The sequence below is a fragment of the Papaver somniferum genome, unplaced genomic scaffold (genome assembly GCF_003573695.1).
Source record: "Papaver somniferum cultivar HN1 unplaced genomic scaffold, ASM357369v1 unplaced-scaffold_21, whole genome shotgun sequence".
NCBI lineage: Eukaryota > Viridiplantae > Streptophyta > Magnoliopsida > Ranunculales > Papaveraceae > Papaver > Papaver somniferum.
The window spans coordinates 10,235,708-10,256,945 of record NW_020631041.1 but is presented as its reverse complement, the minus strand read 5'-3'; the positions used below and the strand labels follow the sequence as shown (position 1 = coordinate 10,256,945).

Here is a 21,238-nt window from a genome sequence, read left to right as displayed (position 1 = left end):
TCTTATCCCTCGCAACTCGTCTTTGTTACCCAAATATCTTGTCTTGTGGATCAATACTCTTTGTCTTGGTTGTGGTGTATTTTTTATCCAGCAATATCGCAATCAAACCATTCGAATATCCAAAAAAAAAAAAGAAAAAGAAGCAAGAGTTAGTGGGCCCTATTAATGGGCTTGTGGTGTAATAAATTGTTGTTGTTAAATATCCAATCAATTCCCTTCCACAGGGGACACGACACGAGGCGAGAGTATCCTGGAGTCTGCTGCTTAAAAGGAAAAACCCTAGATTTAGAAAACATTTCGAGAAAGATAGAGAGAGACTGTTTAGAGAAACCAAAAGAGAAAGAGCTTTTTCACAACACAGAAAATCTCTGAAAGTGATTAGAGAAACCAGAAATCTCCTCCGGTAAGCAGACCCTCTTTCACTTACTCTCTCTGTCTGTGTTATTCTGTCCAGATTTGGTATGAATTTGATTCATTCATGTTCTTCTTGTTTCTAGGGTTCATTTATCACTATTGGGAATGAAATGCATGTCTAGATTTTAAGAAGTTTCCTAAAATCTGTTTGTTAATTTAGTTTCAATTTTGTCTAAACTATTTGAGTGTCTTGTCCCGTTTGCAACTATGGGGGATCCTTATCTTTTCATTTCAATCTATTATGATGATCATGATATAGAAAAACTCATCAGAAATTACAGACAAACAAATACTGCGAAAACCAAATCTATCTTTGTTGTTTACTTTTTTACCCTTGATAAAACTAGAAATATACCAAATCATGCCACCTACATTCCAATTACTAAGAGATTCTTCTTCTTACTACTATACTACTCTGCAAATAAATCGTCATCCTACTACTGGCCTTAACATTTATCTTCTTCTTATTATTGCCTCTTCACTCCAAACCCATCATATCCATCCTCTCTGCTGCCAATGTCTCCGGCATCCTCCACAGTTGTCATCGTCCTTCAAGCTTGCAGGTTGGTTATACTAGAACTTGAGCTATGGCGGCTGGGGATCATCCTTCGCACGTGGTAGGAACTGAGGAACATGTAGACCTCGATGAGGACAACTATATTGAAGAAGAAGAGGAGGAAGAAGAGATGAGTGACGAACCGAGCGAGGAAGATGACAGAATGGACGAGCGGAAAACCAGGGATGAGGATTACAATGAGCATGGGAAAGAAGAAGAAGAAGGTGATGAAGAAGAAGAAGAAGACAACTTGAAATCAGATGATGACCAGCATGCAAACGGGAAGGCCGCTTTATCAGAAGATGATGGTGGAGCACACAATGGTGTTGAGTCTATTGAGGAGGATGAAGACAAGGCAAATCTATCTAAATTTCACGATGACGAAATGAAAAAGCGTGCTGAACTTCTTGCACTTCCTCCACATGGGTCTGAGGTTTTTATTGGTGGATTACCTCGGGATGTCACAGAGGATGATCTAAGGAACCTTTGTGAGCGAATTGGTGAAGTTACTGAGGTGAATGCTTACCCACGTTTAACTTCTTGCACTAGTAGAATTGATTCTCCTTCTTCGTTTGACAAGTCTCTAACTCTTATACAACTTATTGTTATAGGTTAGACTCATGAAGGATAAGGATACAGGAGAAAACAAGGGCTATGCGTTTATAACATACAAAACTAAGGAGTTTGGACAAGATGCCATTGAAGAGTTCCGCAATAAAGAATTTAAGGTAACTCTTGTTCACATTTGGTTTTGGTACCTGGTCACTTTGTAGTTAACTTCTCTGTATAACATATTAAAATTGATGGTTTTCCCCATTGTTTCTTATTCGTATAGGGAAGAACCATAAGGTGTTCGCTCTCTCAAGCTAAACACAGGCTGTTTATGGGAAACATTCCTAAGAGTTGGAGCGAGCAGGAACTACGAAGAGCCATTGAGGAGAATGGTCCTGGAGTTGAAAATATTGAACTTTTGAAGGTGGAGTCGCCATGCCGAGCTGATTTTTTTCTTCTTCTTATAATATAAATGGCCTAGTTGCTCACTTAATTGGTCGTGTTGTTTGCCTTTCAGGATCCACAAAATCCAAGCCGCAATCGTGGTTTTGCTTTCGTCGAGTTCTACAATAATGCTTGTGCAGATTACGCACGACAGAACATGTCAACCCCAAAATTTAAATTGGATGGGAATACTCCAACAGTTAGCTGGGCTGATCCCAAAAGTTCACCTGATCCTGCTGCTGCAGCTCAGGTATTGCCTTGCTAGACATTGTTCTGCTCAAATTTTCCAACTTGGTTTCACAAGTTTTTTTGACCAGTCATACATTATGTGTGTGGTCTGAGCAGATACTTAATCCCCTTGTTCTTGTGGGTAAACCCCTTATTTTTCCGGGGCTAGTTTTGGACAAATTTTACCTCTCTCTACTGTGGGCAGTAGTTCCCGTCTACATGAGGCCTTTCCTAGTCGGTCATTTAGTGGATGGTTCAACAGGTATATACTAGATGATTAAACATGTAAGGATCACTAGTCAAAGACGTGACAGAATTAGGAGCAAAGCAGTTGAACGCACATCCAAGTTACGGAGCCTCTTATAGACTAGGGCAACTGGATTTGATACACATGTGAGTTGAATGTTAGTGTAAACTGATTACGTCCACAGTCCTATCTCCCATGAGAACTGGTGTCTCCCCTTTGTATTTGAGCTTCTCAATTCTCCCAAAAGATATGCTTGAAGGCACAACCAAGTTACCGAGCCTCTTAGAAATCAGGGAAACTGAGCAAGGTATACGCAAGAATTAAATGTTAGTCCAAACTGATTATGTCCACTGGTCCCTGGAAAATCGATGTCTCCCCTTTGAGCTTCTCAGTTTTGCCTAAAAGATGATGCCCAACTTATTATTTTGTATATTCATGTCTGTTGAAGATACCATATCTTTTTTTTATCTCTTTTACAGTTTACCTTGATGCTTTAAGTGGCTCAGCACTTCTGTTGGAATTTTACAGGTGAAGGCCCTTTATGTGAAAAACTTGCCTGAGAACACTACAACAGAACAGCTGAAGGAATTATTTAGACGTCATGGAGAGGTCACAAAAATCGTTTTGCCTCCTGGTAAAGGTGGGCAAAATAAGAAGGAATTTGGATTCATCCATTATGCTGAGAGATCAAGTGCATTGAAAGCTATAAAAGGGACAGAAAAATATGAAATTGATGGTAATAATACGTATGATAAACTTTATTTTAATTCTGTGACAAATATGATTGGTTCAAAAGCTGGACATGATAAATACCAAATTAGTTAGAGTTGATAAAAATGTGCAGAATAACTGGCTTGTTCAAAGCACATATATCTTTACATTCCATGAATTCTGTGAAAGTAACTGGCTAACAATGAACCTATGCAGGTCGTGTCTTGGATGTAGCCCTTGCTAAACCTCTGAATGAGAAGAAATTTGATACGAATAATTCTTATAAGCCTGCAGCTGCTCCAGCATACCTCCCATATCAGTATGGAGATCCATATGGTGCTGCAGCTGCGGCTGCTGCATATGGTGGCGCGGCTGCTGCATATGGTGGTACTGCTGCTGCATATGGTGGTGGTGCTGCTGCATATGGTGGCGTAGCGGCTGGTGGTGGATTTCAACAGGTTGGTTAGATTGTATGTAGTGAATATATTTTCATCTTGGGTAATAACTTAGGTTCTTCTGCGGCTGTTAGTTTGCATTTTCTCATGGAGTGGGTTTGATTTGTGCTGCAGCCTATGATATATGGTAGGGGACCAATGCCAGCAGGAATGGCAATGGTGCCGATGGTTCTGCCAGATGGCCGAGTTGGATATGTTTTGTAAGTTGTCTTCAGTACCTGATTTAGTGTTTAAAACTTCCCACCTGCCTTCTTTATTTTTAATTGATTCTTATTCATGATGCAATTGGTACAGACAACAGCCTGGTGCACAAACTCCTGCACCCCAGCCTTCTCGGAGAGACGATAGAGGCAGTGGGTCAGGTAGATCACAAGGAAGAGGAGGAAATGGTGGCGGTGATGGGGGTCGTAACCGTAGATACCACCCTTATTAGTAGTGGTGGAATCTTGTAATAGGATCTGTTTTCTTAAAGAATTTTGATCTAACAAAACAAGAAAAAGAAACTTGGGACAAACAAAGTCATTTGCCTAGCCGTTTCTTCTGTAACTCATCTATAGTGTCGGATGAAACTTTTGACTTAAAATGAGAAACTTCCCGAAAAATTATTTTCTTGTCCCGTTTCATCAATTCTTAACTTGGGGGCGAGGAGCCTAAAGTTTTATACTTCTGTAGTTGTATTTGTGTATATTTCTTAAAATTCTGCAGTTTTATAACTAGTTTCCTTCAGTCCAGGTTACGGTTACAAGTACACTCCCATTTCAGTTTTACATAATTGTTTGTCAATCGCCTTTCCAAGATCAACTATCTTCTGGCCATCTTTCAGCAAAATCGCCTCTTGGATTTACTCGCAAGTGCAAGCAGTTTATGGAAAAGCTTGTAAATTAAGAAGTAAAAAAGTTGGAAACGGTTAAGGAAATACGTGTGAACAACCCAAAGGACCAAAGAAGAGGAGAGCGTGTCAAAGCCAGGGACACTATCATATGACTAAGCGAAACTAAACGATGACACCTGTGTAATCCATCCAAATCACCATTGGCTTAACGAACCGAACATCACAACAACAAAGAAATCGGCGCCAACAAAGACACACATGATCTCAAATCACAGATAATAAGATAAAAGATTAGTGGAGAGATTGGTATGAATGAAAAGTAATTCCATTAATCTTTAAGAAACACACACAAAAATTGAGACAGGCCTAGTAGTATGCATTTTCATATAGAGGCCAATGATTCGTTTAGAATATGTATCCTAGTCCCAAAGTTACAAACAAGAAAAAAATTATATACAGTGATGAAGAAAAATCATTTCATGTTGTATACACGTCATAAATGGCCCACCATTAATCGAGCAGGCATCGAGAGAAAACCGGACAAATTAACCGCTTCTTAACTGATGAGGATCAACCGAGGAGCCTTAATCTTTAAGTTTTCTAAACATTTCTAGACACATACGTGTTATTTGTCTTACCGACTTACTGGATATAAATAGCCAGTTCTCAACCATGGATGTACTACTTTAAGAAACCGAGTAATAAGAAATGAAATGAGGAATTTAATTCCCATCTTCTCCTCCCATCTTTCTTCTTCTATAATTTCAGTTACATACCAACACCAACAATGTTTAATTGTATCGGCATAGTACATACATGAGAGTCGCATGAGAACACAACACGTTATCAGCACGAATAGCTCGATGCCTCCAATTGATAAACCAGTGTTCGGCGATAGTTATGCCAAGCTGCCGGGGATGATACCCACAAAGCCATATAATCAACTTCACAATTTATATTTGTGTTTTGAGTTGAATTTGTGTTTTTGATTATATATGTGGATAGTAGTACTGACTCTGTTGCTTCTATTGATCAGGGTAGTAACACTGTTAATGGAGGCAAGTTGTTCTACAAGTATTGCAAACTTGTACGAATGTTTTTGGGTAAGTGCGAGGATGGTGAGAACCACGACTCCGTAAACTTTAATAATTTTCCGCTATATTATTTTTGTTATGGTACTTACGGTTTTAATACCAGCGAAGCGAGAAATTGTTGTATCCCTAGAGGATAACATAAATTTAATTTCTCTTGCTCTAAATAATGTCCAGAGATTTTGAAATAATTCCACCAGAAGTTGGAATTTCGTCTAGCATAGTATGAATGCAAAAGGGCACGGTCCGCTAGCCGTTTGGTCCCAGAAGTGACCCATTATAAAGTGCTAGCCGGTTTCTATCAGCGGTCCCTGAAGTGACCTGTGACTGATATTGAGGAATTTTCCTATATTGCATGTATCCATTTGCACACTTGTAAATTAATATTTCGTCGACCCCCGAGGGACGAAAATGGAGATTTATTATGTCGGTACCATATATGTTTTCTTTGTTTTGAGTTTTGTTTATTTTATTTACTTGTTTTTGAATTGATGGATTCCCGAGGTAATCCATGAGATGTCGTTGACCCAGAAGCGGTCCAACATTTAAATTATGGTTCCATGCGGTGATCCAAAATATTTAGGTTCCAGTAGTAATCCATAAAATAGACTCCAGAACTGGTCTATCGAAATACTAGGATTTCAGGAATAGCCATAAAATTTTGGGTTCCCAAAGTAGCCCATGGTTACCAAATGTTTTTGTTGGTGACTCTACTATTTTTCTCTCGTCTTATCTTTGCCAAAGGATATGGATTCCAGAAGTAATCAATCCAGTATAGATATGGACGATGGAGATACTTGTCTCAAATTTAGACGAAACAACAAACACGAATTTTCGAACCATTTTATAACCTTGTAGAGGTTTCTGGAAATGTGAAAAATATCATTTCAGGTTCGAATAGTATGATAGACATCTGCAGAAGAGCGTGTATCATTTTATATGGTGGTGTGGTATTTGCCTTATATTCTATCAGGTTCTAGAAGAATCTGTTGAGTTTTAGAAATATTTGGTATTACCACCTTGAAATAATAAATGAGCATTTTTATGGAGTATTTTGTTACTTCATTTGTTTTTGTGCTAGAAGCACGTTAAGAGAAGTTTGAGGCTCTCTCTTTTATGGGAGTGCCATATGAAAATTCTATCAGTAGAATCTCACAATGTCATTAGCCAGAAGTTTAATGACCTCGATTTTTCATGCCTAGGCATGGTCCGTATGGACACCAAAGTTCTACCAAGATGAGTAGACAATTAAAAATTCTCATGTACATCCTTTACAGAACCTGAAGCTTCTATTACATGAGGATGTAAATTGTGTTGTTTGGTCCCAGAGACAATTAGTCATTAAATTCCATTAACATTAACATTATGGTAACCCGTTGCTGAAACACCAACTTTAATCCCTAGAAAGTATTCAAGGTGGCATATGCAGGATTTATTCACCCTGCAGTATGGACAATTATTTCAATACTTTATCGTATTGATAGACACGTCTACTAGATGGTCTCTTGTTATATTAACACGTGATGTTAGATTTTGGCAAACTGTTTGTGCAAATCTTGTGGCTGCGTATCCATTTTTATACTTTCCAGCTAAGTCCATTTATTTTGGTGGTAAATTTATAGGCTTTTGATGCTTTGCCTTCAGTTGGTATTATATCGAGCATATAGTTAGCACATGTGCGCACTCGACATGGTCTAGTTGAGTTCTTTGCTTAAGCATCTTTAGTTTATTGCTCGACCAACTATTTACTATCAATTATGTCTTGCGAAGCAACCTTACAATTTACGTGTTTGGTCCATAGCGTCACCCAGCTATATATATTGGTTTCGATTCATAAGACATTTAAAACCGTGTGTTGGTAATGTCTTATTGTAGATGAGACTGTATTCCCGCCGTTAGGGGGAGGAAGTAAGCCGCCAAAAAGGAACGGCGTGAAATGTCTCATCTCTTGTCGAGCCTGCGGCTGTTTTTGGGACACTTATTGTGTGGTTTAATTAACACCCAAAATCTATCATGAGCAGAATTTCCTTTGAAAATCAGGCAATTATGGAACCAGAAGTTTCCAGAAATGAGATAGTAATGTTTCCGCCATGATCAGGAAAACTAAAATGCCACCAGAAGTTGGCATGACAACCCGCCACCAGAAGTTCGGCAAGAGTAGGGTTGATAACCTTTAAGGTTCTCCCACTTTAGTCAGGGGGAGAAACGTCACCATAAAAGGATGGTGCAAATTATGATAACCTAAAAGGTTTTTCCCTCCCTAACCAGGGGAGAAAGAATGCCACCTGAAGATGGCACGTATTATATCGACAAATTTAAGAATTTTCCCTTGAAGTCATGTATATGACCGACACCATTTAATGGTTGCAGTAAGAAATGTCGATAATTAATAGGTTATCTGATTAAGTATTTATCCAGATCAAATAAAGTTTGGATGCCGCTATATATTGGCGTGAAACCATCTCAGTTTGTTTTTCTCACCCCAAGATATTGGATGTAATTGAGGTGTTGGAGGTTACTCATGATTAAAACAAATAACTGCAGTAGCTCTGGGAAAATATTGTTTGTCACTTGCTTAAGGATGCGGACACGAGAAGTTGTCACAGCAGGTTAAATCATGCATCTCGCAGTGACGAAGTCGTGTGTTAAAACACACTTGAGGCCTAAATAACTGCCTCATATATGCCTCTAAAAAGAGAATCCAATCACTTTCCTAATATGTAGTGCTCTTGAAGAGAGACTAAAGATAGTGCTCGTGGAGACTATCGGAATATGATCCACATTCTCTAAATTTGGAACTCTTTATTAAAAATGAGGAGATGATAATGCCCCTGAAGTGGCGCTGGTACCAGTATGTGAAACTTTTATTGAGAGTGCATGCACTAGAGAATGTGTTAGATTGTATATAATTGTCGATTATTTTACAATAGTAGTTGTGTACCCCTCTGCAGAGGAGCATCGACATTGTGATTGATAGGCATATGATCCGTTCCCCTCAAATTAAGGTAGAGGATGGAATCTCTCGAAAAAGCGCAAAGATCGGATCCGACTCACACCGTAAAATTGCGAGGCCTGAAAATTACAGGTTGGTGTTTGAGATTAAGCGCATAGAGAATAGTATTATCGTTTTAAGTACGATTGAGGGTTTCCTGCTTGAACCCCAGGATTAGCTCTGTAAAACTTAATGATGATGATAGAAACTCCAATCCAGGAGCAAGACTCTAATTCAAGAGATAAAAGACAATAACAATGGTGTTTAACCAATAATCCCAGCGATTTTGAAATAATTCCACCAGAAGTTGGAATTTCGTCTAGCATAATATGAATGCAAAAGGGCACGGTCCGCTAGCTGTTTGGCCCAGAAGTGACCCATTAAAAGTGCTAGCCGGTTTCTATCAGCGGTCCCTGAAGTGACCTGTGACTGATATTGAGGAATTTTCCTATATTGCATGTATCCATTTGCACACTTGTAAATTAATATTTCGTCGACCCCCGAGGGACGAAAATGGAGATTATTATGTCGGTACCATATATGTTTTCTTTATTTTGAGTTTTGTTTATTTATTTATTTACTGTTTTTGAATGATGGATTCCCGAAGTAATCCATGAGATGTCGTTGACCCAGAAGCGGTCCAACATTTAAATTATGGTTCCATGCGGTGATCCAAATATTTGGGTTCCAGTAGTAATCCATAAAATAGACTCCAGAACTGGTCTATCGAAATACTTGTATTTCAGGAATAGCCATAAAATTTTGGGTTCCCAAAGTAGCCCATGGTTACCAAATGTTTTTGTTGGTGACTCTACTATTTTTCTCTCGTCTTATCTTTGCCAAAGGATATGGATTCCAGAAGTAATCAATCCAGTATAGATATGGACGATGGAGATACTTGTCTCAAATTTAGACGAAACAACAAACACGAATTTTCGAACCATTTTATAACCTTGTAGAGGTTTCTGGAAATGTGAAAAATATCATTTCAGGTTCGAATAGTATGATAGACATCTGCAGAAGAGCGTGTATCATTTATATGGTGGTGTGGTATTTGCCTTATATTCTATCAGGTTCTAGAAGAATCTGTTGAGTTTTGAAATATTTGGTATTACCACCTTGAAATAATAAATGAGCATTTTTATGGAGTATTTTGTTACTTCATTTGTTTTTGTACTAGAAGCACGTTAAGAGAAGTTTGAGGCTCTCTCTTTTATGGGAGTGCCATATGAAAATTCTATCAGTAGAATCTCACAATGTCATTAGCCAGAAGTTTAATGACCTCGATTTTCATGCCTAGGCATGGTACGTATGGACACCAAAGTTCTACCAAGATGAGTAGACAATTAAAAATTCTCATGTACATCCTTTACAGAACCTGAAGCTTCTATTACATGAGGATGTAAATTGTGTTGTTTGGTCCCAGAGACAATTAGTCATTAAATTCCATTAACATTAACATTATGGTAACCCGTTGCTGAAACACCAACTTTAATCCCTAGAAAGGATTCAAGGTGGCATATGCAGGACTTATTCACCCTGCAGTATGGACAATTATTTCAATACTTTATCGTATTGATAGACACGTCTACTAGATGGTCTCTTGTTATATTAACACGTGATGTTAGATTTTGGCAAACTGTTTGTGCAAATCTTGTGGCTGCGTATCCATTTTTATACTTTCCAGCTAAGTCCATTTATTTTGGTGGTAAATTTATAGGCTTTTGATGCTTTGCCTTCAGTTGGTATTATATCGAGCATATAGTTAGCACATGTGCGCACTCGACATGGTCTAGTTGAGTTCTTTGCTTAAGCATATTTAGTTTATTGCTCGACCAACTATTTACTATCAATTATGTCTTGCGAAGCAACCTTACAATTTACGTGTTTGGTCCATAGCGTCACCCAGCTATATATATTGGTTTCGATTCATAAGACATTTAAAACCGTGTGTTGGTAATGTCTTATTGTAGATGAGACTGTATTCCCGCCGTTAGGGGGAGGAAGTAAGCCGCCAAAAAGGAACGGCGTGAAATGTCTCATCTCTTGTCGAGCCTGCGGCTGTTTTTGGGACACTTATTGTGTGGTTTAATTAACACCCAAAATCTATCATGAGCAGAATTTCCTTTGAAAATCAGGCAATTATGGAACCAGAAGTTTCCAGAAATGAGATAGTAATGTTTCCGCCATGATCAGGAAAACTAAAATGCCACCAGAAGTTGGCATGACAACCCGCCACCAGAAGTTCGGCAAGAGTAGGGTTGATAACCTTTAAGGTTCTCCCACTTTAGTCAGGGGGAGAAACGTCACCATAAAAGGATGGTGCAAATTATGATAACCTAAAAGGTTTTTCCCTCCCTAACCAGGGGAGAAAGAATGCCACCTGAAGATGGCACGTATTATATCGACAAATTTAAGAATTTTCCCTTGAAGTCATGTATATGACCGACACCATTTAATGGTTGCAGTAAGAAATGTCGATAATTAATAGGTTATATGATTAAGTATTTATCCTGATCAAATAAAGTTTGGATGCCGCTATATATTGGCGTGAAACCATCTCAGTTTGTTTTTCTCACCCCAAGATATTGGATGTAATTGAGGTGTTGGAGGTTACTCATGATTAAAACAAATAACTGCAGTAGCTCTGGGAAAATATTGTTTGTCACTTGCTTAAGGATGCGGACACGAGAAGTTGTCACAGCAGGTTAAATCATGCATCTCGCAGTGACGAAGTCGTGTGTTAAAACACACTTGAGGCCTAAATAACTGCCTCATATATGCCTCTAAAAAGAGAATCCAATCACTTTCCTAATATGTAGTGCTCTTGAAGAGAGACTAAAGATAGTGCTCGTGGAGACTATCGGAATATGATCCACATTCTCTAAGTTTGGAACTCTTTATTAAAAATGAGGAGATGATAATGCCCCTGAAGTGGCGCTGGTACCAGTATGTGAAACTTTTATTGAGAGTGCATGCACTAGAGAATGTGTTAGATTGTATATAATTGTCGATTATTTTACAATAGTAGTTGTGTACCCCTCTGCAGAGGAGCATCGACATTGTGATTGATAGGCATATGATCCGTTCCCCTCAAATTAAGGTAGAGGATGGAATCTCTCGAAAAGCGCAAAGATCGGATCCGACTCACACCGTAAAATTGCGAGGCCTGAAAATTACAGGTTGGTGTTTAGATTAAGCGCAGAGAGAAGTATTATCGTTTTAAGTACGATTGAGGGTTTCCTGCTGAACCCCAGGATTAGCTCTGTAAAACTTAATGATGATGATAGAAACTCCAATCCAGGAGCAAAGACTCTAATTCAAGAGATAAAAGACAATAACAATGGTGTTTAACCAATAATCTCCAGCGATTTGAAATAATTCCACCAGAAGTTGGAATTTCGTCTAGCATAGTATGAATGCAAAAGGGCACGGTCCGCTAGCTGTTTGGTCCCAGAAGTGACCCATTATAAAGTGCTAGCGGTTTCTATCAGCGGTCCCTGAAGTGACCTGTGACTGATATTGAGGAATTTTCCTATATTGCATGTATCCATTTGCACACTTGTAAATTAATATTTCGTCGACCCCCGAGGGACGAAAATGGAGATTTATTATGTCGGTACCATATATGTTTCTTTATTTTGAGTTTTGTTTATTTTATTTACTTGTTTTTGAATTGATGGATTCCCGAAGTAATCCATGAGATGTCGTTGACCCAGAAGCGGTCCAACATTTAAATTATGGTTCCATGCGGTGATCCAAAATATTTGGGTTCCAGTAGTAATCCATAAAATAGACTCCAGAACTGGTCTATCGAAATACTTGGATTTCAGGAATAGCCATAAAATTTTGGGTTCCCAAAGTAGCCCATGGTTACCAAATGTTTTTGTTGGTGACTCTACTATTTTTCTCTCGTCTTATCTTTGCCAAAGGATATGGATTCCAGAAGTAATCAATCCAGTATAGATATGGACGATGGAGATACTTGTCTCAAATTTAGACGAAACAACAAACACGAATTTTCGAACCATTTTATAACCTTGTAGAGGTTTCTGGAAATGTGAAAAATATCATTTCAGGTTCGAATAGTATGATAGACATCTGCAGAAGAGCGTGTATCATTTTATATGGTGGTGTGGTATTTGCCTTATATTCTATCAGGTTCTAGAAGAATCTGTTGAGTTTTAGAAATATTTGGTATTACCACCTTGAAATAATAAATGAGCATTTTTATGGAGTATTTTGTTACTTCATTTGTTTTTGTACTAGAAGCACGTTAAGAGAAGTTTGAGGCTCTCTCTTTTATGGGAGTGCCATATGAAAATTCTATCAGTAGAATCTCACAATGTCATTAGCCAGAAGTTTAATGACCTCGATTTTTCATGCCTAGGCATGGTACGTATGGACACCAAAGTTCTACCAAGATGAGTAGACAATTAAAAATTCTCATGTACATCCTTTACAGAACCTGAAGCTTCTATTACATGAGGATGTAAATTGTGTTGTTTGGTCCCAGAGACAATTAGTCATTAAATTCCATTAACATTAACATTATGGTAACCCGTTGCTGAAACACCAACTTTAATCCCTAGAAAGGATTCAAGGTGGCATATGCAGGACTTATTCACCCTGCAGTATGGACAATTATTTCAATACTTTATCGTATTGATAGACACGTCTACTAGATGGTCTCTTGTTATATTAACACGTGATGTTAGATTTTGGCAAACTGTTTGTGCAAATCTTGTGGCTGCGTATCCATTTTTATACTTTCCAGCTAAGTCCATTTATTTTGGTGGTAAATTTATAGGCTTTTGATGCTTTGCCTTCAGTTGGTATTATATCGAGCATATAGTTAGCACATGTGCGCACTCGACATGGTCTAGTTGAGTTCTTTGCTTAAGCATATTTAGTTTATTGCTCGACCAACTATTTACTATCAATTATGTTTGCGAAGCAACCTTACAATTTACGTGTTTGGTCCATAGCGTCACCCAGCTATATATTGGTTTCGATTCATAAGACATTTAAAACCGTGTGTTGGTAATGTCTTATTGTAGATGAGACTGTATTCCCGCCGTTAGGGGGAGGAAGTAAGCCGCCAAAAAGGAACGGCGTGAAATGTCTCATCTCTTGTCGAGCCTGCGGCTGTTTTTGGGACACTTATTGTGTGGTTTAATTAACACCCAAAATCTATCATGAGCAGAATTTCCTTTGAAAATCAGGCAATTATGGAACCAGAAGTTTCCAGAAATGAGATAGTAATGTTTCCGCCATGATCAGGAAAACTAAAATGCCACCAGAAGTTGGCATGACAACCCGCCACCAGAAGTTCGGCAAGAGTAGGGTTGATAACCTTTAAGGTTCTCCCACTTTAGTCAGGGGGAGAAACGTCACCATAAAAGGATGGTGCAAATTATGATAACCTAAAAGGTTTTTCCCTCCCTAACCAGGGGAGAAAGAATGCCACCTGAAGATGGCACGTATTATATCGACAAATTTAAGAATTTTCCCTTGAAGTCATGTATATGACCGACACCATTTAATGGTTGCAGTAAGAAATGTCGATAATTAATAGGTTATATGATTAAGTATTTATCCTGATCAAATAAAGTTTGGATGCCGCTATATTGGCGTGAAACCATCTCAGTTTGTTTTTCTCACCCCAAGATATTGGATGTAATTGAGGTGTTGGAGGTTACTCATGATTAAAACAAATAACTGCAGTAGCTCTGGGAAAATATTGTTTGTCACTTGCTTAAGGATGCGGACACGAGAAGTTGTCACAGCAGGTTAAATCATGCATCTCGCAGTGACGAAGTCGTGTGTTAAAACACACTTGAGGCCTAAATAACTGCCTCATATATGCCTCTAAAAAGAGAATCCAATCACTTTCCTAATATGTAGTGCTCTTGAAGAGAGACTAAAGATAGTGCTCGTGGAGACTATCGGAATATGATCCACATTCTCTAAGTTTGGAACTCTTTATTAAAAATGAGGAGATGATAATGCCCCTGAAGTGGCGCTGGTACCAGTATGTGAAACTTTTATTGAGAGTGCATGCACTAGAGAATGTGTTAGATTGTATATAATTGTCGATTATTTTACAATAGTAGTTGTGTACCCCTCTGCAGAGGAGCATCGACATTGTGATTGATAGGCATATGATCCGTTCCCCTCAAATTAAGGTAGAGGATGGAATCTCTCGAAAAAGCGCAAAGATCGGATCCGACTCACACCGTAAAATTGCGAGGCCTGAAAATTACAGGTTGGTGTTTGAGATTAAGCGCATAGAGAATAGTATTATCGTTTTAAGTACGATTGAGGGTTTCCTGCTGAACCCCAGGATTAGCTCTGTAAAACTTAATGATGATGATAGAAACTCCAATCCAGGAGCAAAGACTCTAATTCAAGAGATAAAAGACAATAACAATGGTGTTTAACCAATAATCCCAGCGATTTTGAAATAATTCCACCAGAAGTTGGAATTTCGTCTAGCATAATATGAATGCAAAAGGGCACGGTCCGCTAGCTGTTTGGCCCCAGAAGTGACCCATTATAAAGTGCTAGCCGGTTTCTATCAGCGGTCCCTGAAGTGACCTGTGACTGATATTGAGGAATTTTCCTATATTGCATGTATCCATTTGCACACTTGTAAATTAATATTTCGTCGACCCCCGAGGGACGAAAATGGAGATTTATTATGTCGGTACCATATATGTTTTCTTTATTTTGAGTTTTGTTTATTTTATTTACTTGTTTTTGAATTGATGGATTCCCGAAGTAATCCATGAGATGTCGTTGACCCAGAAGCGGTCCAACATTTAAATTATGGTTCCATGCGGTGATCCAAAATATTTGGGTTCCAGTAGTAATCCATAAAATAGACTCCAGAACTGGTCTATCGAAATACTTGTATTTCAGGAATAGCCATAAAATTTTGGGTTCCCAAAGTAGCCCATGGTTACCAAATGTTTTTGTTGGTGACTCTACTATTTTTCTCTCGTCTTATCTTTGCCAAAGGATATGGATTCCAGAAGTAATCAATCCAGTATAGATATGGACGATGGAGATACTTGTCTCAAATTTAGACGAAACAACAAACACGAATTTTCGAACCATTTTATAACCTTGTAGAGGTTTCTGGAAATGTGAAAAATATCATTTCAGGTTCGAATAGTATGATAGACATCTGCAGAAGAGCGTGTATCATTTTATATGGTGGTGTGGTATTTGCCTTATATTCTATCAGGTTCTAGAAGAATCTGTTGAGTTTTAGAAATATTTGGTATTACCACCTTGAAATAATAAATGAGCATTTTTATGGAGTATTTTGTTACTTCATTTGTTTTTGTACTAGAAGCACGTTAAGAGAAGTTTGAGGCTCTCTCTTTTATGGGAGTGCCATATGAAAATTCTATCAGTAGAATCTCACAATGTCATTAGCCAGAAGTTTAATGACCTCGATTTTTCATGCCTAGGCATGGTACGTATGGACACCAAAGTTCTACCAAGATGAGTAGACAATTAAAAATTCTCATGTACATCCTTTACAGAACCTGAAGCTTCTATTACATGAGGATGTAAATTGTGTTGTTTGGTCCCAGAGACAATTAGTCATTAAATTCCATTAACATTAACATTATGGTAACCCGTTGCTGAAACACCAACTTTAATCCCTAGAAAGGATTCAAGGTGGCATATGCAGGACTTATTCACCCTGCAGTATGGACAATTATTTCAATACTTTATCGTATTGATAGACACGTCTACTAGATGGTCTCTTGTTATATTAACACGTGATGTTAGATTTTGGCAAACTGTTTGTGCAAATCTTGTGGCTGCGTATCCATTTTTATACTTTCCAGCTAAGTCCATTTATTTTGGTGGTAAATTTATAGGCTTTTGATGCTTTGCCTTCAGTTGGTATTATATCGAGCATATAGTTAGCACATGTGCGCACTCGACATGGTCTAGTTGAGTTCTTTGCTTAAGCATATTTAGTTTATTGCTCGACCAACTATTTACTATCAATTATGTCTTGCGAAGCAACCTTACAATTTACGTGTTTGGTCCATAGCGTCACCCAGCTATATATATTGGTTTCGATTCATAAGACATTTAAAACCGTGTGTTGGTAATGTCTTATTGTAGATGAGACTGTATTCCCGCCGTTAGGGGGAGGAAGTAAGCCGCCAAAAAGGAACGGCGTGAAATGTCTCATCTCTTGTCGAGCCTGCGGCTGTTTTTGGGACACTTATTGTGTGGTTTAATTAACACCCAAAATCTATCATGAGCAGAATTTCCTTTGAAAATCAGGCAATTATGGAACCAGAAGTTTCCAGAAATGAGATAGTAATGTTTCCGCCATGATCAGGAAAACTAAAATGCCACCAGAAGTTGGCATGACAACCCGCCACCAGAAGTTCGGCAAGAGTAGGGTTGATAACCTTTAAGGTTCTCCCACTTTAGTCAGGGGGAGAAACGTCACCATAAAAGGATGGTGCAAATTATGATAACCTAAAAGGTTTTTCCCTCCCTAACCAGGGGAGAAAGAATGCCACCTGAAGATGGCACGTATTATATCGACAAATTTAAGAATTTTCCCTTGAAGTCATGTATATGACCGACACCATTTAATGGTTGCAGTAAGAAATGTCGATAATTAATAGGTTATATGATTAAGTATTTATCCTGATCAAATAAAGTTTGGATGCCGCTATATATTGGCGTGAAACCATCTCAGTTTGTTTTTCTCACCCCAAGATATTGGATGTAATTGAGGTGTTGGAGGTTACTCATGATTAAAACAAATAACTGCAGTAGCTCTGGGAAAATATTGTTTGTCACTTGCTTAAGGATGCGGACACGAGAAGTTGTCACAGGAGGTTAAATCATGCATCTCGCAGTGACGAAGTCGTGTGTTAAAACACACTTGAGGCCTAAATAACTGCCTCATATATGCCTCTAAAAAGAGAATCCAATCACTTTCCTAATATGTAGTGCTCTTGAAGAGAGACTAAAGATAGTGCTCGTGGAGACTATCGGAATATGATCCACATTCTCTAAGTTTGGAACTCTTTATTAAAAATGAGGAGATGATAATGCCCCTGAAGTGGCGCTGGTACCAGTATGTGAAACTTTTATTGAGAGTGCATGCACTAGAGAATGTGTTAGATTGTATATAATTGTCGATTATTTTACAATAGTAGTTGTGTACCCCTCTGCAGAGGAGCATCGACATTGTGATTGATAGGCATATGATCCGTTCCCCTCAAATTAAGGTAGAGGATGGAATCTCTCGAAAAAGCGCAAAGATCGGATCCGACTCACACCGTAAAATTGCGAGGCCTGAAAATTACAGGTTGGTGTTTAAGATTAAGCGCAGAGAGAATAGTATTATCGTTTTAAGTACGATTGAGGGTTTCCTGCTGAACCCCAGGATTAGCTCTGTAAAACTTAATGATGATGATAGAAACTCCAATCCAGGAGCAAAGACTCTAATTCAAGAGATAAAAGACAATAACAATGGTGTTTAACCAATAATCTCCAGCGATTTTGAAATAATTCCACCAGAAGTTGGAATTTCGTCTAGCATAGTATGAATGCAAAAGGGCACGGTCCGCTAGCTGTTTGGTCCCAGAAGTGACCCATTATAAAGTGCTAGCCGGTTTCTATCAGCGGTCCCTGAAGTGACCTGTGACTGATATTGAGGAATTTTCCTATATTGCATGTATCCATTTGCACACTTGTAAATTAATATTTCGTCGACCCCCGAGGGACGAAAATGGAGATTTATTATGTCGGTACCATATATGTTTTCTTTATTTTGAGTTTTGTTTATTTTATTTACTTGTTTTTGAATTGATGGATTCCCGAAGTAATCCATGAGATGTCGTTGACCCAGAAGCGGTCCAACATTTAAATTATGGTTCCATGCGGTGATCCAAAATATTTGGGTTCCAGTAGTAATCCATAAAATAGACTCCAGAACTGGTCTATCGAAATACTTGGATTTCAGGAATAGCCATAAAATTTTGGGTTCCCAAAGTAGCCCATGGTTACCAAATGTTTTTGTTGGTGACTCTACTATTTTTCTCTCGTCTTATCTTTGCCAAAGGATATGGATTCCAGAAGTAATCAATCCAGTATAGATATGGACGATGGAGATACTTGTCTCAAATTTAGACGAAACAACAAACACGAATTTTCGAACCATTTTATAACCTTGTAGAGGTTTCTGGAAATGTGAAAAATATCATTTCAGGTTCGAATAGTATGATAGACATCTGCAGAAGAGCGTGTATCATTTTATATGGTGGTGTGGTATTTGCCTTATATTCTATCAGGTTTTAGAAGAATCTGTTGAGTTTTAGAAATATTTGGTATTACCACCTTGAAATAATAAATGAGCATTTTTATGGAGTATTTTGTTACTTCATTTGTTTTTGTACTAGAAGCACGTTAAGAGAAGTTTGAGGCTCTCTCTTTTATGGGAGTGCCATATGAAAATTCTATCAGTAGAATCTCACAATGTCATTAGCCAGAAGTTTAATGACCTCGATTTTTCATGCCTAGGCATGGTACGTATGGACACCAAAGTTCTACCAAGATGAGTAGACAATTAAAAATTCTCATGTACATCCTTTACAGAACCTGAAGCTTCTATTACATGAGGATGTAAATTGTGTTGTTTGGTCCCAGAGACAATTAGTCATTAAATTCCATTAACATTAACATTATGGTAACCCGTTGCTGAAACACCAACTTTAATCCCTAGAAAGGATTCAAGGTGGCATATGCAGGACTTATTCACCCTGCAGTATGGACAATTATTTCAATACTTTATCGTATTGATAGACACGTCTACTAGATGGTCTCTTGTTATATTAACACGTGATGTTAGATTTTGGCAAACTGTTTGTGCAAATCTTGTGGCTGCGTATCCATTTTTATACTTTCCAGCTAAGTCCATTTATTTTGGTGGTAAATTTATAGGCTTTTGATGCTTTGCCTTCAGTTGGTATTATATCGAGCATATAGTTAGCACATGTGCGCACTCGACATGGTCTAGTTGAGTTCTTTGCTTAAGCATCTTTAGTTTATTGCTCGACCAACTATTTACTATCAATTATGTCTTGCGAAGCAACCTTACAATTTACGTGTTTGGTCCATAGCGTCACCCACTATATATTGGTTTCGATTCATAAGACATTTAAAACCGTGTGTTGGTAATGTCTTATTGTAGATGAGACTGTATTCCCGCCGTTAGGGGGAGGAAGTAAGCCGCCAAAAAGGAACGGCGTGAAATGTCTCATCTCTTGTCGAGCCTGCGGCTGTTTTTGGGACACTTATTGTGTGGTTTAATTAACACCCAAAATCTATCATGAGCAGAATTTCCTTTGAAAATCAGGCAATTATGGAACCAGAAGTTTAGAAATGAGATAGTAATGTTTCCGCCATGATCAGGAAAACTAAAATGCCACCAGAAGTTGGCATGACAACCCGCCACCAGAAGTTCGGCAAGAGTAGGGTTGATAACCTTTAAGGTTCTCCCACTTTAGTCAGGGGGAGAAACGTCACCATAAAAGGATGGTGCAAATTATGATAACCTAAAAGGTTTTCCCTCCCTAACCAGGGGAGAAAGAATGCCACCTGAAGATGGCACGTATTATATCGACAAATTTAAGAATTTTCCCTTGAAGTCATGTATATGACCGACACCATTTAATGGTTGCAGTAAGAAATGTCGATAATTAATAGGTTATCTGATTAAGTATTTATCCTGATCAAATAAAGTTTGGATGCCGCTATATATGGCGTGAAACCATCTCAGTTTGTTTTTCTCACCCCAAGATATTGGATGTAATTGAGGTGTTGGAGGTTACTCATGATTAAAACAAATAACTGCAGTAGCTCTGGGAAAATATTGTTTGTCACTTGCTTAAGGATGCGGACACGAGAAGTTGTCAACAGGTTAAATCATGCATCTCGCAGTGACGAAGTCGTGTGTTAAAACACACTTGAGGCCTAAATAACTGCCTCATATATGCCTCTAAAAAGAGAATCCAATCACTTTCCTAATATGTAGTGCTCTTGAAGAGAGACTAAAGATAGTGCTCGTGGAGACTATCGGAATATGATCCACATTCTCTAAGTTTGGAACTCTTTATTAAAAATGAGGAGATGATAATGCCCCTGAAGTGGCGCTGGTACCAGTATGTGAAACTTTTATTGAGAGTGCATGCACTAGAGAATGTGTTAGATTGTATATAATTGTCGATTATTTTACAATAGTAGTTGTGTACCCCTCTGCAGAGGAGCATCGACATTGTGATTGATAGGCATATGATCCGTTCCCCTCAAATTAAGGTAGAGGATGGAATCTCTCGAAAAAGCGCAAAGATCGGATCCGACTCACACCGTAAAATTGCGAGGCCTGAAAATTACAGGTTGGTGTTTGAGATTAAGCGCAGAGAGAATAGTATTATCGTTTTAAGTACGATTGAGGGTTTCCTGCTGAACCCCAGGATTAGCTCTGTAAAACTTAATGATGATGATAGAAACTCCAATCCAGGAGCAAAGACTCTAATTCAAGAGATAAAAGACAATAACAATGGTGTTTAACCAATAATCTCCAGCGATTTTGAAATAATTCCACCAGAAGTTGGAATTTCGTCTAGCATAGTATGAATGCAAAAGGGCACGGTCCGCTA

The 21,238-nt window shown here is 38.3% G+C and overlaps 1 protein-coding gene across 4 annotated transcripts; it reads left to right on the top strand.

Annotated features, from left to right (window-relative positions):
- The first annotated feature begins 247 nt into the window (after positions 1 to 247).
- On the top strand, positions 248 to 4,270 carry LOC113340081 (heterogeneous nuclear ribonucleoprotein Q-like). Of its 4 annotated transcripts, none has more exons than XM_026585301.1 (9): positions 248 to 403; positions 953 to 1,484; positions 1,582 to 1,698; positions 1,806 to 1,946; positions 2,040 to 2,216; positions 2,970 to 3,177; positions 3,369 to 3,610; positions 3,722 to 3,807; positions 3,902 to 4,270. In XM_026585301.1, the coding sequence occupies exons 2-9, from the start codon at positions 1,002 to 1,004 to the stop codon at positions 4,038 to 4,040; spliced, it is 1,593 nt and encodes a 530-aa protein (XP_026441086.1). In that variant the 5' UTR covers positions 248 to 403; positions 953 to 1,001; the 3' UTR covers positions 4,041 to 4,270. The 4 variants fall into 4 exon arrangements, with proteins under 4 accessions (XP_026441086.1, XP_026441088.1, XP_026441085.1 ...); XM_026585303.1 differs by having other exon boundaries at positions 978 to 1,484; positions 3,902 to 4,209; XM_026585300.1 differs by having other exon boundaries at positions 674 to 1,484; positions 3,902 to 4,209.
- The last annotated feature ends 16,968 nt before the right edge of the window (positions 4,271 to 21,238 follow it).

What these genes read in the sequence shown, in the direction of transcription:
- LOC113340081 (XM_026585301.1), top strand. Translation starts at nt 1,002, where the DNA reads ATGGCGGCTGGGGATCATCCTTCGCACGTGGTAGGAACTGAGGAACAT. An exon ending in ATCCTGCTGCTGCAGCTCAG is followed by an intron (nt 2,217 to 2,969) that starts GTATTGCCTTGC and finishes GGAATTTTACAG; the next exon opens with GTGAAGGCCCTTTATGTGAA. An exon ending in AGAAAAATATGAAATTGATG is followed by an intron (nt 3,178 to 3,368) that starts GTAATAATACGT and finishes GAACCTATGCAG; the next exon opens with GTCGTGTCTTGGATGTAGCC.